The sequence below is a fragment of the Triturus cristatus genome, chromosome 12, assembly GCF_964204655.1.
Source record: "Triturus cristatus chromosome 12, aTriCri1.1, whole genome shotgun sequence".
Classification (NCBI taxonomy): domain Eukaryota; kingdom Metazoa; phylum Chordata; class Amphibia; order Caudata; family Salamandridae; genus Triturus; species Triturus cristatus.
The window spans coordinates 95,823,396-95,842,747 of NC_140595.1; the positions used below are offsets into that span (position 1 = coordinate 95,823,396).

At 41.7% G+C, this 19,352-nt stretch overlaps 1 protein-coding gene across 3 annotated transcripts in view; it reads left to right on the top strand.

The window, feature by feature from the left end:
* SETDB1 (SET domain bifurcated histone lysine methyltransferase 1) overlaps positions 1 to 19,352 on the top strand; it is a 98,534-nt gene that overhangs the window by 21,840 nt on the left and 57,342 nt on the right. For all 3 annotated transcript variants that reach the window (XM_085639153.1, XM_085639152.1, XM_085639151.1), the window contains exons 3-10: positions 1,331 to 1,485; positions 2,426 to 2,463; positions 2,655 to 2,745; positions 6,330 to 6,503; positions 8,118 to 8,319; positions 9,017 to 9,090; positions 14,045 to 14,235; positions 18,525 to 18,654. In XM_085639153.1, the coding sequence (XP_085495279.1) occupies positions 1,331 to 1,485; positions 2,426 to 2,463; positions 2,655 to 2,745; positions 6,330 to 6,503; positions 8,118 to 8,319; positions 9,017 to 9,090; positions 14,045 to 14,235; positions 18,525 to 18,654 (1,055 nt within the window). The remainder of the gene's footprint in view (positions 1 to 1,330; positions 1,486 to 2,425; positions 2,464 to 2,654; positions 2,746 to 6,329; positions 6,504 to 8,117; positions 8,320 to 9,016; positions 9,091 to 14,044; positions 14,236 to 18,524; positions 18,655 to 19,352) is intronic.

The following is a 19,352-nucleotide window of genomic DNA, read 5'->3' on the forward strand; positions in this document are numbered from 1 at the left end:
ACATTTGAATGTTGTTCATTTGACATCCGAGAAAGCCTTTTTGTTAGAGTATTTCACAACTAAAACCCCTTGCTTTATTCTGAAAACAGTCTTTTGATGTGCCTCATTTTATGAGAGTGAAATCTATTTACAGGTGTTTTTATTGCTTCGCCGTGTGTGTGCCTCAGTGTGGGGTGTGGTATTTTCTATTAATTGGGAGGGCGAAGCAATTCAAGCTGGTGGCGTGCTTTATATCGTTCGTTGTGTGCCGTGTAAACCTACTGAATCCACATAGTCCACAAAAAGAAAGGAAGGTGCACTCTATTGCGAGTCATACAAAGCCAACACTTGTAGTAGAAATAGTTTTCTTCTTTTAATTGTAGTCTTGATTAAAAAACACAGGCACACAGCCAACACATTTCGTTCCCTTGTGCCTTGGGAACTTCGTCAGGGCTTACTACATGTATCAGGAATGTTCAAACAACGCAAAGTGAGGTAACTAATCAATGAATCTCAGGAGTCTAATCTTATTTTCAAAGTTGCAAATACATATAATTCTTAGTAGGTATAGATTATGCCTTCAATACACCGCTACTTCTATATTTTCCAAAACAAGCAAAAAAGGGGAGAAATCTCCAAAACTTATCTCTATTCAGTTATCTGTCCACGAAGCAGTATGATAGCTGTTCGTTCCATCAATGTCAGCCTGCAAGGCTACAAATAAAAGAAGAAAACTATTTCTACTACAAGTGTTGGCTTTGTATGACTCGCAATAGAGTGCACCTTCCTTTCTTTTTGTGGACTTAGTGTGAAACAAGTATCTTTAAACAGCAGATACTGGAAGTTGTTGCACTCGTACACTTATATAGATGCTCCATGGAACTTTAAGTGCTTGACCTAAGTCAGCTGTTTGTTTTCTTTGTTGCTACTGAATCCACATGCCTGTGATCTGCCTATTAGGCTTGCACTGAAGACACTCCCTTTTGTTGAATTTTAAGTCGTGGGAATGCCTGTGATATAGCTGAGTAACCAAGGTTTCCTTTGTTGCTGGAAGTTCATGTAAACAAGGAAGTGGTTTTTCTCCTCTAGAAATCTTATTGAGAACAGGTGTAAACCACTGCAGAAGATCTTATGTAAGACTGACGCTGCCAGTGTTAATTATCCGGGTATATTATTGTACTAGGGCAGTGCAGGTGGAGGCCTGGGTAGAGGTTTGTTCAATTTTATAAAGTCTAAAAGTCCATTTTTGCTTTATCCAGCATTATGCTGTCACACTGGCAGTGAGTTTACGGGGTGGATCGGGTGTATTGCTACTTATATTTTTAACATCGACTGTTTTGTGTCTCTTTAGTGCCGTCGATGACTGTGAATCTCTTGTGAAAGATTTATACAACAAGCTGGGGTTGAACTATCGTGAGAGCAGTTCCGAGGACGAGGGCTCTGGCAGACCTGCGGAAGTCATTGAGATCCCCGATGAAGATGATGATGTCCTCAGCATCGGCTCTGGTGGGTAGTTGTTCTTTAAAATGGAGTTCAGTTAGTGACCTCATCTAAACAAGCCTGATACAAACAAGAGTGTCTGTTAGTATAGACTGTACTGGAGTTTTAAGCCAACTGCAGCTCAGCTTCGCTTTGGTGAAGTTCACAAAGAGCAAAGCACTTGTCGCACTGTCCACCTTGCAGAAGAGCTTGAGTGGTAAAGCTGTGATTTATTTAAAAATATATATATATTTTATGAATATTTATACTTTGTTCTATTTCATTCAGATGTATTGCATTCTGTAATCCTTTACAGTGGTAAAATCATTTAAGCCATGTTACACCCACACTTGCAGTTCGAACTCCTCTATCGTTGCACCAAATCATCCTCTTTCAAATATTTTGAGTTGTTTGTTTTCTATTCTGTGGACCTTAGTCAGGACCCAATAGACAATGTGACGGATGGTCTGCTGTAAGCCTCGTTCTGGTTCCCTATGACCAGACCAAACTTAATTGGGTGTTTGGACTGACAGGTCAGTCTCCCAAGCTGTCTTCAACTCCAGTTGTTGGAAGTCCAACTGAGTGTAATGGACCACTTATGCTCAGATCTCTGTCCGTCTGCTCATGCTAAGGTCCTAAGAATATCAGCTGTGTCATGAGATGTTTCACAATTCTTTCTTTGTTTGCAGCTGCATAACTGAACCCACGAAAATTGTTTTCAAGTTGACTTATCTGACACAGTATAGTCTCCAGTTTCTCCAGATTTGCAGTTTTTTCAGGGAACAAATAGATGTTGCCCTTAGTATGTTGTAAACTGCTCATTTAGCTATATTTTTCTGCCCAGAGACCTTGAACTTGACCTCCAGCTTTTACAGCAAGTCCAGACTATGGTGTAAATCAGCTATTTTCGGACAAATGCAACATTTTGCAATTTAATTAATGTTATTTTAATATGTGTTTCTGACAGGTGATGCAGTTAATAGAGTTTCGAAAGACCAGAGCTTGGTGAGTTGAAAATGTGCCTCTCTTGTGCGCACGTTTAGTTACTGTCCATATTGTTCCTACTTTAAGTCTGTTAGTGATATGTTAAGAGTTTTATATGTGATTTCTTTTGTAACTGCACCCATAGCAATTAACTCAGTAGTGTGCGTCGATAATATATACATATTGTCTCTTTGTTATCATTCCCATGTCAGTTACGTGAAGCGATGGCCGCCATGAGGAAATCTGCTCAAGATGTTCAAAAATTCATGGAAGCAGTCACCAAGAAATCCAGTGCCCAGAAAGGTAAGCAAAACATGAAGTGTCTCGATGGGAGGTGGGTAGTATTCGTTGTTGAGAATACAATCCCCAAGCACGTTTGCTTTCTGTTGATATTATCATGGAGAGGTTTTCAAGGAGAATGTAAGAGCGCACTTGCTTATTTGTGCAAGGCAAGCTCTTTGAGATGGTTTGTAATTACCGTGGTTAAAACATTGGGGTAACACTCTAATGAGCAGTGTGTGTATCATCACGTCCATGTGCACCTCACTCTACAGAATAATCAGAGTTTGCATACCAGCTTGCATGTACATACAATTTTCAGAGCCTACGTTTCTTCGTGTGGTGCTTGTGTAAAGTTTGTTTGGGTTTATGATTCCTCAACTTGCTGTAGGAAGTTGCTCCATGTTCATTTTGACTACTCTTTCTTGCCTTGCCAGAGATGAGGGGGAAAACGTGTATGCTAACAATTTTTTTGTTCCCAAATCTAGCTGTAGTGCACAATATTGGTATTGCTTGGATGTAAATCTCATGTCCGTCAGTCTGCGTTTCTTTTTTAAGGATTCAGCATTCCATGTTAGACTAAAAGCGTCGCTCTTATCAAAGGGACCTTTCAACAAAAATGGGATGGGTGGCGATTCTGATGGCAGAGCGACTCAGTGTAGTAAATGTTTATTGAATTATTCTGGCAACATGAAGCTACCTTTTTGGTGGCTGTATCCACAGGTGCATTCCAAGCATGGTAGGTCGATCAGGAAGGACAGTGGTAGCAAAGTTGAATCTTTGTCTGGAAGGAGAAAAAAGATTTATTAGGAAACAAAGTAAGTTGTTACTGCAGTCTAGCTTTCTCCCAACTGATTCATTGATGTGGTCCTAGTAGAGTGGCATGGGTAGTGTAGGTGTACGTTACAGATAGTTCGAGGAACTTGCAGTGTGTGTGTTATGGATATTGGATGTTAGGGGGTAGTCTCAGAGGCTGGCAGCAAGATAGAGTTCCTTGGATTAAATGGATATTTCTGGGGTTGGGCAGTGGGTTTAAAGTCCCCTTGAAGTAATAGTTTAGAGCCAGCTTCTCCAATGAGCAGCTCATGAGCTACTGCTAGTTCTCTGACTACCTGTAAGTAGCTCACCTTTTTGTAGCCTAATGAACTAAATTAGTAACTTTGCTTGGTTGAATTAATAGATGTATGCTAAAACTGTATTTTAAAAGCATGTATTTGAAGCGAAAATGTGTGTAATTTCAGAATTCATAGTTTGTGTGCGGAGAAAAACAGCAGAATTTCCAAAGTATATTTAAAGCAGATATTTTAGTGATAAAAAATACTATGTTGGAGAGGCTATTAATAATAATATTGAATTGGAGTGAAAGGTACTGCAGCTATGGCTGTTAATGTATTACCCATGTAGAGGCTTTCCACATTGACAGCTTTTTTTTTACATTATTGCTGGCAACCACGACTGATGCATGGAGGTGATCAATGCTGCAATCTTGCAAATGGTGGCCCCTAATGTAATCTCGTCTAATGTGGTTTCTTCTTGATCTCTAATAATAGTAGCTTCGTAGAATGTTCACTGCACATAAGCAGATCTTATTACATAACAAGTTGGATTCCTTGTTATAGAGGGGTTGGGGGGGGGGGGTGGAGCTTCATGTCAAATAATGTATCAGACAATTCCTTTGAAATGCAAATCCAATACAAAAACCAGGGGATGGGATGGAAGGTCCGTGATAATGTAGCAAAATGATAAATGAGGAATGTAAGATGTTGCCGAAACAGTTTGTAGTTACCGCAATCTGATAATGCTGTATTGGTGAACCATAAACATGCATCATCATTATAGAAGGAAAAAGCAGAACTGACTTAACTTGAAAAAAAAGCACCTGAGTGCCATAATAAGTCTAGCAGGAACTCTTCAAAAAGAAGTGTGCATTCACTGTGTTAGGACATTCTGAAATACAGGATTTCATTGGAATATGCACTACAGAAACTTTCGGGAACCGCTGCATCACCCTGATCCTTCCACTGAGTGGGCAACAGGAAAGACACTATTCTAATTGTTGCTAATGGTTAACAGCACAGACTACATTTTTACCCAAGACCGCCCCATTGAAATGATATTGGCTCAACATCTTCTGAAGGTAATTCATCCAAATAGGCTTCCTTCTTGTAGTCCAGCTCCTTCTAATCAGTTAAGGACTTGTTAAGATCGATGGTCCCGGTTATGAACCTAGTGACTAGGAACAGAATGTGCAGCTGTCGCCAAGGATATCCTGTCCTGCGCACAAATGCGGCTTATCAGATGCCAGTCAAAAAAAACTTAAATGCATGTGCAACAGTTTCACTTGCGGGAGCGTAATCCTTATTAACAGATTACATTTGCTGCCACCTTGCACCCACTAGAGGCAGTTCACCAAATGCTGTTTTGTGTTTCAACAGTGTAAGCAATGTAAACTTGAAGACTTGTCCAAGTCTTTCCTTGGTCAACCTTTATCCATATCTTGATGCAGAGAAACCTAATCCTTCAGCCCAAGCTCATCATCAGTCAAACTCCTTAGTTATAGCACACAAAACAAAAACTAATGTGTGTGCTGCATACCGTGGATTTTGAACAAAAATGAGTATTCCCATGTTTATTATCAGTTTTTTCCTCCAGTGAACTTGAGAACATGCCTCTAGTGATCCGCATTTTGACATTGTTGTTCCTAATTAGAAGTACACTACTAAACGTTCTTCTGAAGATAGGAGATGGCTGGTTTGTGATAGCAGGGTAGTTCATTCTACTGCGAAATGGGCCTTTGAACCTGCACTATTGAAGTGAGACTGTCTCTTCTGCTAAAGGTCTGTCCCATCACATAACACTCATTCCATGCCTATCCTCTGGTGTGTGTAATGTGTAAGCTACACAAGCCGTTGCTCTTCCAGTAGGCTGTTCCTTGTCCAACCCCTTCAGACCTACTTTAAACACTTGGATCATCATGTCCCAAAGGTGAAAGACATATCCTTCAGTAATGGGAGGCCAAACCGATATGCTATTCACCCCTAGTGGTGAAATCAATCAAGGGTTTATAAAGCGTGGCTACTCACCTGTGAGGGTCTCAAGAGGGGGTGCTGCAGATCTGTCTGAGCGCTGGGTTCTTTCAAAGAGCCAGGTCTTGAGGTCCTTCCTGAATTGGGAAAAGCTCTGTAACTGTGCCAGCCTGAAAGGGAAAGCTGTGATCCTTTGACAAACCCGTGAGAAACCCAGTGTTAGAGGTGGCAAATTCTAACCTTGTGCCAAAAACCCACAGCTAGGTAGAATATGAAGGGGAAACATCACTCCCACATCAAATGCTAAAACTGGAAAGCTTTGTAACCTATATAGACCTCATGCCCTAGAATCCATGTGAGTCAGGTCTGATGACTCTCTGGACTGATGTATCCACGGTAAGGAGCTTTGTGGATTATGGAATTTAGGCCTATCTGTCGTTTCTGCCTGTATCTCTCTTGTCCAAGGAGGGTTGTTGCAGCGTGAAAGGAGTAGCACCTGTGATTGAAACGGAGTTAAGTAACAAGGGAAAGTAAAGATAGCGTGAACTAAGTTCTGCTCAATAACACATCTTTTCTTTGCAGATTCGCATCCATCTAAGGTGTCCTCTATTCCATCCTCGCCCACAAGCTCCTTGGGAGGAATGCAGGCTGGTGACATTAGCAAAGACGGAGACCTTATAGTTGGCATGCGTATCCTAGGAAAGAAAAGGACCAAGACCTGGCACAAAGGAACACTGATTGCCATCCAGAATGTTGGTGAGTTCTGCGAGGATGAATAGTGGGAACTGACTTTAAAATGTAACACCTTGAACAGCCCCAGCTCCACTGCACAGCAGTCTTCCCTTCAACGCAGAATACTAACAGTAGTGCCGCTTTCACCTTCACACACACTGGTAACACCCAAGTCCAGAGTTGCCAGGTGACTTGAAGACACTATCATTAAACGTTAAGAAAGGGTTCTATAGATTGATGGGCTTTTTGTGATCAGTTTAAGAACTGAAAACTTGATGTGGACTGCTTGTGGGTTTTAGCAATTAAGCTTAGGTGGTCTCGTTCTCAATTTGATGGATAAATAATTCGCTTTTTAGACCTTTAGTAGTGGACTGATTTATTTGGAGGGTTTAATAATTTTGCACTGCCCTGGACTGCAAGTAATGACGTGGCTCACTGTCTCAGATTACACATTACCTTGAAAATAGTGAGGAAGGGTAGCGACAAGCACTGTTAATCAGCATTGTAGGGTGAGATAAAACAGTGATGCCAGGAAAATGTGACGACAATAACTCTGGGCTCTTTCACATTAGAATTCTGTTTAGTTTCTCTCACTTCTCTGATGTGAGTGCCCATATTCAGATCTAAGGTAATATATGTAGATCATAGTTTCTCACAGACTAGATGCACTGTCAAGGATACTCCTAATACAGGAAAGCAGGGCTTTCATTATTTGTACTGTCGAGCGGGTTTGCTGTTAGTATTTTCGTCTTCTCTGTAGCTCAATGTTGTGGCTGCATTATAGTGTTCCCCTTGCACTACTTCTCTCATTAACTTCAATCCCTATTTATTTGACCTTATTGTGGCACTGCCTCACCATCTCCATCCCCCCTTTTTATGTGCCGCAGGACGTCTCGAGCAAAGCTAGTATATCCTTTCCCCCACAGTCCTGTACGGCCCCTTTCCCAGAAATACTGTATTGCTATTTCTCGTCTAAGCTGGTGTTTGCTTAGTATGTGTACCTGCTTTTTTGTCCTATGTTGGGTAGCTCTCACTTAACATAACAGACGTAAATGCCATCATCGTCATTACTAGCGCTGCTCTAAAATTCAAGTCTGGTGCAAACCTTTTTTGTCCCAATGTTGAAATCGCGGTTTTCATTTGAATTGTGCTTGCATGCTGTGCATGCAAAAGTCATTTCAGAAGATACCTGCAGACATTTGGCAAAGTATAATTGGTTGAAAATGGAAATACTGTGTATTAAACCCAGTCATAAATTACTTTCTGTAAGTTAGTCCCAGTTTCCAATGGAAAAGATGAGAATCTGGGGCAAAATCTCTCTAGGGAAATATATGGTGCTGTTCAGTAACAGTATTTCCCCTTGTCGTTTTGTTGGTCCGATTTAACCTCATGGTTTCTAATGAAAATTGCCTACATTTTTCATGTATAAGTTTTACCTGTCTTTGAACATCATATGCAAATTCCTGGTTTATATTATGATGTCTGCGCCATGGAACAGAAGACCTGATCTGTTTGAATTTCAACTTATGAACTACAAGTTTGTAATCCACAAAAGTATACCCATTTTAATGTCTTTCCTTACATAGCCTATTGCTGTCTGATCAGGGTTAATCACTGTTCTGTGCCTTTCCTTTTCAGGTGCTGGCAAGAAATACAAAGTGAAGTTTGACAACAAAGGGAAAAGCCTCCTGTCCGGGAATCACATTGCCTATGACTATCACCCCTTCCCAGAGAAGCTCTTTGTAGGTAGCCGAGTGGTAGCCAAGTACAAGGATGGAAATCAAGTGTGGCTTTACGCCGGAGTGGTAGCTGAGCCACCAAACATCAAAAATAAAATGAGGTATTGGAATCTTCTACCAGTTCCACTCTCCCACAACCCCAATATGTTTCACACATATTGACTTAACTCCCCCTACCAAGCATTGAAATACTCTGTTTATACATCAGCACGCCTTTATTTAATGCCCTCTGTTCAGAGAATAACTAATGCTACTGAGGTAATGCATGTTGTGCCAGCTGTTAATTAGACATAGAGCACTAACTTTGACCAAGACCATTGAGTGCCTCTGAGCGAGTGTGACAATCTTTGTGGGCCTGCAAACGAGGCTTCTGTTTATTTTTTTCCCCACAGTTTTCCACAATTCTTTTACAAGCATTAGGGCTGGTAGCCAATTCTTACACTCTTGATTTTTCGGCCGATAAAGCCCATTTAATGAATGCATCAGTGTTGCTGCTAGGCATAACCAGTTTGCCCGGTTTCCAACTGGATGCAGCACGACAGACTCTTCCTGCGGTCTGTGTGTTGCTTGTTTAGGGCATGTTTGAGCGAAGCTTGCCCATGAAGCTGTACCGTTTTCTGTATTGAAGTATGCGTGTGAGCGAAGCGTACTCCTCTACCATCTGTTCTATATGCTTTACGTGCAAATTCTCTTGTGTGTGCAATACTTGTGCTACAACTTAGCATTCTTACCATCATTTACAATTGTAAAGGCGTATCAGTATTATTACACTGACATATGTTTTATTTTAATACATAGGTTCCTTGTATTCTTTGACGACGGTTACGCTTCCTACGTCATTCAGTCCGAACTTTATCCAGTCTGCAGACCGTGTGAGTTGCATCATGTGTAACTGCTTACTTCAGCTTTGATAACTTGCAAGGTTCCATGGACCACTTTCTTTTCAAGTGAAATCAATGCTGTTTCATTATAGGGCGCTACTATGATGGTAGTTATAATGTTTATTGGAGTATATTGTGACACCTGAAAGGATTTGAGGTGTGTGCAAGTGCTCCTTTATTTACCTTGCTTTGTCTGTTGAGGCTTCTTAAGATTCTCTTGAAGCATTGGTATGTCTGAAGTCAACAGGTGAAGATCTTTATGAGCCCCACGTACTTAAGCATGGTGGAAGCCTGTAACGCCCAGGTGAGAATATTACGGTTTGGCTATCTTTTATGTAGTGGGAATTTCCTTACAACCATTGTGCTTAGGTTACTGTATCTGGTGAAACTCTGGAGTCAACAGATGTTACACATGCAGAGGTGAATGAACGTAGGGCCACTTCTTTAAAAATGTGAAAAATAATGGATTGCTCTCTTGGTTTGTTGTCACTGATGTATTCTTGTGTCTATTCGATGAAACTGCACCATCTAAATTCTCATTTTTCAACTCCCAGACATTTCTTGGTCTTGCGTGGTTTTCTGGAGATTGTTAGTTCCATATCCCCCTCTTTCCTCCATAGTGGCCTTTCTGCATTCCTTTATGTTCATTTGTGTGGCTTAGCCCACAAGACAGCTTTTTTTCTGTTGCTTGAGCAAACCTGGATTTCAGCGTGCTACTCTGGTCTCGGATACCTGATTGAGGTCATTCCTGTATTTCTGTTTCTGATGTTTTCCTTTGTATAATAACTCTGGTTTTCTTCATGGTTTCTTGTTGCTGCCTTGATGTTGTGTAGGGCTTGTATTAGTCATAGCAGTAATATCGAAAGGTCACAGCCCTATAGAAACAGTATTCCTTTTTTCCTTTCAAAAAGAAAATCCCAAAACATGATTTTCTTTTAAAGAAAAAAAGGAATGCTCCCCTCGCCGTAGGAGGCTTCCCTCCAGTCGGGGAAAGCATTATAATTGTTTTTACTGTTCCTTAGCTCCAGGTTTTTCCTGGTAGTAAGGAACAGTAAAAATTGACTACATGTAGATGGGCGGACATGTAGTCATTTCTCCGACTGCCCTGACTCCCCAGGACTGTCGGATGGGATTAATCATGTCGTAGACAAAGTAGTCTCCGCCGTGATTAACCCTAAGGTCCGCCCGCATGTAAATGTGGCAGGCGGACAGCATTTTTGAAGGTAAGGCTACTCCATTGCTATGGAGTATCCTTACTGCCAAGAAGTAAATTGGGCTCTTAATCTGTTGAATTAACGGTATTTCTTTGGATTGTTTTTTTTTTCTTTCCCCAGTTTGGTTACCTTTTTTCCCTATTTTTACCCATGGATCATGTTGTTGCTACAGGTAACTTTTTTCGTTGGTTTGACAGCATTTTAGGTCTTTCTTTTCCTCACTCCTAGCAAGACGTTGAGAGGGATGATATAGATTACAGGCCCCAGAAAGTCTTCTTAAATCACTATATTTAAGAATCACAGTTTTGAAGTTTACTTTAGATCTTCAATTTAGTTTCTTGGATATTCACTTCATCTGAGATAATATTTGTAAAGTACATAAAATCCCAAACCAAGTAAAAAATAGCAAACATTCCTAATGTGAAAATACAATTCCAGCTTAATTTTTCACAAGCTGTTAATATGTTTGTATACATTGCTGTATCTAGTCTTCTATGCCAAGCCATTGTGTTTTTCAAACCTCCATTGACTAAGTCTGTGGTAAGTCCTAGATTTAAAGATGTGCACACTGTTGGTCTTGTCATGAGTCTTGATTAACCCAGGCAGACTTCTCTCCTTGAGTCCCCAGAGATGACCTCTCTGATGTTTCTTGCCTGGCAATTTCATATATTCCGATTATGTCACTTCCCACCTTGTTTTACTTTGGCTGTTGACGGGTCACAATGCCTTCTTGATGCTCTGGCTTTATGACTTTACTGTTGCTTGGAGACCCTGAAAACAGAAGCTCTGCATGATTCTGGCGAAGCTCAGTAGGAGTCCCTGTGAGTTAAAAGATGGTGTGCTGAGCTCTACTGACCCTTCCTTTCTAAAGCAATAATTTTTTGGGGATACGATTGAAAGATTTGGTTCTTTTTACCCGTTTGGTACAGATTGCTCTGAGCTTAAGCTTGCTGTGCCAATTTTCCATCTGTCATTGTGTGATTTTTCTAAAGGATTTGTGAATATGTCATGCATCTGTCCAAAGAAGCGCCCCTTGCTTCCACTGAGCAGGAAGCAAGAGCAGGTCTGGAGCAAAAGATGGTCTGCTCATGGAGGTGAGTCTAAGGAGGCATGGACAGGTTTGCCTGCTAAGTACAACAAAGTCTACCAGTAAAACAGAGAATGCAAACCCTCTGATTCGGATCACAGACTGAGGGGTAAGAGCTTGGAGGGGCTTTGCTCATCACAGACTCGTACCAGACACCGTAACCGGTAACTCTATGGGACTTCTTGATGTTATGTTCCCCAGGACTTTTCAACAGTGAGCTCTAAGGGACAACATGATTATTTTTGATTATTATAACTGGCACAACAAAGTTTGATTTTCATCAAAAATAATTTTTGCCAGAATGAGTGTATTTAAAGTACTGAGCAGACTGATGAGATGGTAGCCGATGACTGCTCATCTAACTAATAGAAACACTTAAACAACAACAGACAAACAGGCACAGTGTGTACCCTGGAGGTTGGGGGGGAGTAAGGAGGAAGTTGTGATTGTCCTTCACCATAAATCCCCCCGGCAGGTGTGTTTTAATTGCATTTCGAAAGGTTGGGAGAGAGAATGCATCCTATGACCTCTGCCCATTTTTTTGGCACATTTCTAACTTATTAAAAAGGACCCATTTGGTACTGTAAATGGTGCTTTTGTACCTTTTCATTCCTAAGCCTCTTGTCAAACGAAATCCTAGTTAGGGATGTAACGCACCCTTTATTTTGCTGACCAACACAGAGCTCCAGATCGAGCCAGATGCCGTTTGAGGGATGTTCCAGACTATATTTAGTTAAATACATGTCCTTTGATCCTTCAGTTTACATTTGAAAGCTCCTACCAGCTGCTATCTGCAGCATAGTAAGAGCTCAGACATAACTGAGCGCTACAATATTCATGATAATGGCATGGTCAGATAATGGTGTGGCTTTTCTTCTCGTCAGAAGGGTTGTACCTGGGTCTTCTATCCTGCTTTGTCAACTATCTGTTCTTAGCTTCTGCTCTTTGTTTTCAAAACTTCAGTTCAGTATTTTTTATTTTTAACTCTTGTTTCCGTGGCAGTGGTATCATAAACATGAAGACCCGGTTACCCTCACCAACCATGAGGATAGAATAGAAATTACCCTACAAAAATGGGGTGCTTTGGAGCAAGAAGAGGGACAATTTGGGGGTCCAAAAGGAGCAATATCTTGGTCTAATTTGTGTTGTGCTTCTTTAAACTCTTTCGGACCTCTGCCCCATTACACCTCCTCCTTTATCTGAAAATACTCTTCACTTGGGAGTTAAAACATTAATACTAATGAATTAATTTGACCATGCTCTTTTAATTCAATGGATAACAACAGCTATTTTGGATTGTTAAAGGTTAAAGTACTGCCTTACCTTGGTTCTTTTCTCTGGTACCATTAGGTCTCAAATGCTACATGTGATTAAAACATGGATGAGTTTTGCTTGTTAGGCTCACACGTCATGATCGGAGAAAGTCTGTATTTTTGCAAGATTTTGCTCTAGACCTTTTCAGTGCAAACCCTGCCCCCTCCTCCACACTCGCCACCTCTTTCGACTTGCAGGTTGCCATAACTGTTAACCAAAGAGAGTGGCCTAATCGGATATTTTGTCAGAGTTTTAGCAGCAAACCAAGTTTTAACGTGATCGAGTTAATGAAAGCTATGGTTCCCATGCTAAGATTTCGGATCTGTCATTCAAAGCTTTTATTAAGTGTTATGTGAGCAGGGGCTTGACCATTCGGTTCCCGAACAGATGTTCAACCCTGCCCTGAAGATGAAAGGAAATAAAAGTATTTTATTCACAGGGTAAGCAGACTTTTCAAATGATATCCCATGCTAATGGTCTATTTCACCAGTCTGTAGGATAGAGTTTTTCTACATCTGAGCAGTTCAGTGCTTAATTTGAACCAGTGTTTTCCGGTGCTCAGAGCCAGTGGTTTGTGGTGCATGGCACCAGCACCTAAATGTTAACACCAGCACTTACGACAGCCTGCCACATGGTGGAGCGGTTTGTCTAACTTAGAGATGAGCAGTTGTTTATTAATTCAATATGCATTAAAATGTCTAATAACTGCCACCTAAGCCATTCTTAAAGCTTTGAAGTCCTTAAATAGTCTGAAATGTCACATTTGTAGAAGGAGGGTGATGGTTAGTAACTGTGTTGGTACTGCCATTAGCAGCACTGGAAGGGGAATTGGTGATCCAAGATATAGTGGCTTCCTGATGAGGGCCCTGGCACTTATCATTTTAGAAATTAGGCATTGAAGCAGTTATGTACATGCCACACCTTGTCAACGTTAATCAGTGGTGAAAACCCTGCACTGAACCTGTTTTCTAGGATTTGACATGAAAACAGAAGTACGTAAGCAAGTGATTCAGAGTTTTCAGCTGATTAAATTTCTACATCGATGGGGTTACCTTATGAATTAATTTTCAAAAGGCGCACGAAGGAGGTTCAGAGCGTACTAGTGTGCTTATGATGCTTTTTGATAAATGGTTATCCGCCTCAAGTAAGCATTAAATGCAGTAGAAGACTGCATATGTGTAATGTGATGTATGACTTTTAGGGTGGCAGTAGGTGCCTACGCTTGCAGCAAATTATTTACAGGTGTAGATTCTTGGGGGGCGGGGGTGTACTTTGCACTCTTTTCTGTGATATATCCAGTCTCACTTTTTCTTTTCTTTCCCTTGAAAAGTGAGGAAGGCTTGGGAAGACATTGAGGATGTTTCCTGCCGTGATTTCATCGAGGAATACATCACTGCATATCCAAACCGACCAATGGTGTTACTCAAAAACAATCAACTCATCAAAACTGAGTGGGAGGGAACATGGTGGAAGTCCAAAGTTGAAGAAGTAGACGGCAGTCTTGTCAAAATCCTATTCCTGGTACGTATTGCAATCAAAATATGAACCTGTTTTCATCACTGCTGTTCTTGTGGTACTAAGGCTATCGCACTTTAATAGGTTGGAAGGTTACTCGTTTGTACTTTATTCCAGAGGGGTAGCAAAAATGTTGGGATGAAAGCTAACTTTCTTTAACTGTTCTGCCCTGCCTTTAAATAACTCTGGAGAGTTTGTTGTGTTTTACCCCAGTGAGCTTGACAATCATGTGGATCGGCTGGAGGTCCTCCCTTTTATTCTTTTTGCTGTCGTCTGTTCAGGGCACTCTTTTGTATGTGGTAGCTACTTGCCTTCTCAAGTAAAGCTGTGCAGAGACTCTGACGGTAATGATGCATAATTATCATCAGTGGTAAAGGCCTTTTACTCTAAAAAGGATCATGCCAATCCTCCCCTAACTTAAATCCACTGTTTTCACAATGTCTGACACTCAAATGAAATATTTCTGTTGTCTTTATATTTATGAGCTAGTGTGTTGTGAATTCACTGGTGTGTCTCAGATCTGCTGTCCTTCATAAGGCCTATGTTGTGGAAGATAGTGAGTGGTATTTGTGCCAGCAGTGTCCATGGCAGACATTACTGCCTGCGTGTCCACTCTCCACTGTCCCTCATTCCAAGTCGGAATACTTGACTGGTGGGGAAAGAAAATTTCCCACATTCTTCTACGTTAGTCCAGGTTTCCCTGCTAGAGTAAAAACCAAACGCTTACTTGTTTTGCAGACCTTTCCCATTACAGAGGCTCTCCAGATAGGAGATCCGTACACATTGCAACTGAGCCTGTTAAAACTGGTAGCATTGTCAACAGTGGACTGGAAGCCAGCAAGTTTGGTCAGCATTTGTAAAAAAAAAAAACGCTCCTTCAGGATTAGAAGAACGTTTGAACTTTGAAGACTGACTGCTTAGTTTGCTCTGGCATGAACCCTGGTCATTCAGTAAGAGGTTCGTCTTTGATGGATACCATAGAGACTGGTATACCCATAAAATGAAGGAAGACCGATCAGGAGCATGAGTGGACCCTTTCTGTTTTTACAGTTCTCCAGCCAGACCGAGCCTAAGTCTTGCCCTGGAAGTCTGATGTCACTTTTGGTGCTCAACCTAGGAAGAGAAAGATGACTTGCTTGCATGACAAGCATGAGTGCTCCTGACCACAGGGGAAAATGCCCCAGTCCCATTTGATGCTAAGGAGTATCATGAGGACACTCAAGGAACTTGTATTTCCCAATAACCATGTGGGTGCCCTCTTTCAGTGGCTGCACCTTTCCACTGTTAAATCCTGATGCTGAATGTTGTTTAACGAACCACAAGCGCTTTCCACTACAAGACATCCCATGGACATTAGCTTAACTCTGGATTCCAGACTGCAGTGCTCCCCTTATCCCGGCACAGAGACAGGATACCATGTCACCTAGGTTGTCATTTGGATCAGCCAAGACTTTCGTCATAGTATAATTTTGATTATAGGACTTAATGTTAGTCAAAAATCCAGCTCCAAGTGCAAGCCGGCTGCAAAAAGCTTTTACAGTTCAATCTCTGGTCCAGAAAGTGCAAGGCTAGTAGAGTTTCTTTGCTTATTGTATTTTTAAATGCAACATTTTACTTGTTATTAAAGTAGTTTTTCTTTTATTATAAAGTAAAACCCTGATTCGACATTTCCATTATTAACCGTTATCAACTGTGTTATACTTTACTCCAAGTTGACCAAATTCTGGAGTTAGCCTTAATTGCTTACCTTCACTATTCTGAGCGAGTTGTACCAAAAGAGAGTAACTGTGGTCTCCAGTTTGGAGTACAGTAATGTTACGGCCCCCTTAAAGGTCATGCCTAGACATGATTGACATGGACTAGTGACGTTGCTGGGATCTCTTGCATTCTGGCAGCTCGGTTCATTGATGTGACCTCCACCCACAACTCTGGTTAACTGGGCATGATTCTGTTCTTTCTGTAAGACCAAATCGGTTCTTCTCTATGGAGATCAGGTCATTGCCGCTGCTTAGGTCAGTCACGGCGGCAGAGATTCGCTCTAAGTTGAAAGAATATTCACATTCCTTTAAGAGAAGAATTACTAGAAGAAATATCTTTCCCAACAACACTTTCCAAGTCTCTGCAATTCAGCTGAAGTAAGTTACCTGTTTGTTTCATCGCAGCCGGTGAAACCTATTCCTACAGTGGAAGGAAAAGTAATTTTCACCACAATAACCAAGTACTTCCTGTATCGTGGAGCCTGTCCTAGAGGGACAGTCAAGCTTTCACATCCACAAGGACACCCTACATCATGTGCAGCCTTGCATATGGTGTCCAAATTGGACACCACCAGTGTAATCTCAAAATTGAACACAAGTTGAAATACATACCCAAAGTCATACTTTGACCCTCTATCCTGTACAGTTGCTCATATTCTGGTGAAAGACTGCCCCTCCCTCACTCTGATGGAGGGCACACTTTGAGTGCACCTCCTTTGAACTCTTATGTTGTGCATGGGCCGACTAGGTCCTAAGTAGGCCTGGGCGAAAATTTCCGTTACGCTCGTGGAAGTTGCGAAGTTTTGGCATTTCTGCGTTCCGTTGAGATGTCGAAACTTCCGCGATCCGCTGCAAAAGCAGAAGTATTTTCTTGTTTGCGCTTTAAAAAATGCGTTCTCGCATGCGTGGTAGCGACTTACCAGATCCCTGCGTTCGCCGACACGTTTTCCTATCCGTTCGCGTGGGCCACGAGATGTTGGATTGTTGGTAGCCGGTCGCGCAATCCTGCGAGAGGTTGCGAACGCGAACACGTCATTCGACCCGGAACAGGAAATCAGCATCGCGAGCAAGATGGCCGTTAGAGATATAATTTCCCGCGAGCACGCAAAAACACATTGCGAGCGGGCAGGAAAAGCAATTTCCGCGTTTTCGCGAAAGTTCCGCGTGCTCGCAGGGATTTAGAGCAATTTCGCAATAATTTGCGTAGGGCAACTACGCAAATTCCACCCACCCCTAGTCCTAAGATGGTGCATCATCTTTGGACTTCCACTAGAGCTCTGATGTTTTGGTTCACCATGCAGCACGAGCCAGCTCTATGCAGCTGAAGGTACAATTCTGTGGCACAGCGTGGGGAGCAGCTGCTGAGCATCTTAACTGGACTTCATTGACCCGCTATGCAGTGTAATGTGAGGTCGGCTGTGGCAGTGTCGCAAGAGAGAAATACATGTGGAGATGGTCTAGTCATTGCTCCTCAGTTTGGTTGGAGTGTTGTTAATGCCCTTGCAAGGACTGTTCAGTGTGGGTTTACTTGTTGATGTTTCTCTTTTGTCTCTCTGATTTCCTCCCTTTTTCCCTCATGGGCCTTTATTGATTGCCTGTGGACTATATCTGTTATTACTATGAGGGCTTTGATCAATGGAATGTTGTGATTATTTTTGTGCTTTGAGGCGGAGAGTGTTCTAGTAGCTGATCCTGGTCCGTTTTATCATTGACCTTCAATGAAAACCACTCACTCCAGCTTAGCCTAGCTGACGAATGTGCTGGTGACCTCCGTAAACACCACTTAGTCCAGCTTAGTCTAGCTTTTTAGCTGTGCTGGTGAATGCTGTATTCGAGGATAATCTGTCAAGTGGTTGCTCTACAAAACCTCATTTAAATACCACAACAAGGCTTGGTGAAGCGTTCTTTGCCTCTAGCAAGGAGATCTTTACAACAGAACTGAGTAGATTCTGAGGGAGACAGCAAATAAGTATTGAGGTCTTCAGAATTTCCAGCCTTTTGAATTAAAATGATGTAAAAGCCTAACTCCACAATGGTTGAACGATTATGAAATTTGCATATTTCTTGACCATTTTATAATATTGGCATTTACGTGCCTATATCTAGCAACCCAAGAACATTACCAAAATTTGAGGTTCCAAAAGACTGAGTTTGTGGTGGATTATTTAATTAGTGGTCTTCTTTTTGGGATCAACTAAGATTGTGTAATTGTGGACTTACATTTTTTTACCCATTGGTTACAATTACAGTGCAAAAGTCCTCTATTAGGTTATGCTTTAATTTTCAAATCTGAGTTTGAGGGATGTGAACTTTGCTGATGGGAAATCATTGCCAGTAGCAGATTTGAAAGATTGCACCAAGGATGATTCCAAAGCAAATGCACACACATGATGGGTTGAGTTGCTTACAAGCGATCAGTATACGTGAGTAACTCCAGAGCGTAGGGAACTCAGAAGTTACATATGAAATCAATGAGAAGCTATCTGTTGGGTAAAATATTTTCATGCCATAATATTATGTTCCCTCTGCTCTCTTCAGGATGACAAGCGTTGTGAGTGGATTTACCGGGGATCCACCCGGCTAGAACCAATGTTCAGTATGAAGACTTCTACTGCCTCCACCCAAGAGAAAAAGCAGGCTGGGCAGTTGAGAACCCGTCCAAATGTTGGTATGTGATTAACTGTGTTCCATGTTGTCAAAGCAGTCACTGTAGGATGCTTAGTTTTCATTGCAGTAGTCCCTAACCTTTTTGCCTAGTATTTGATGCAACTTTGACTGGAGTGTACTGAATTCCTGCTAACCAGGTCATCAGTTCCCCCAAATAAGGTAACTGGTCAGTTGATCCCCAATTGGACAGGCCTTTAGCACCTCTGTAATTCCCTAGCAAGTGGTACCCCTGGCACCTAGGACATATGTACTAAAGAGGGCACTTAGGAGCTGCAGCATATCTCACCCAACGCAGGAAGACTGCCACTGCAGGCTGCATGAAAAGGCGCTCTAAAAAGTGTAAACACGACATGGCACACACCATGTGTGCTATGGCCCCTAATACTGCATGTAATATTTGTAAGTCACAGCCAGGGTGCATTACGTTTCATGTGAGGACATATATGAATGAGCAGATATGCCCCTCTCCTGGCTAGTTCGATTATTGATGGTACAAGTGAACAGGGAAGCTTTCTTAAGGTGTTTACTGGGAACTGGTCAAAACAGGTTTCCCAGCTACATAATGGCTTCACTGAAACCTATGGTATTTGGTATCAAACACCTCGTATTAATAAACCCACACTGATTCCAGTGATGGATTTATTAATACATGCACCCAGATGGTACCTTAGGGTTACCCCCTGAAAACCTACTGACCTC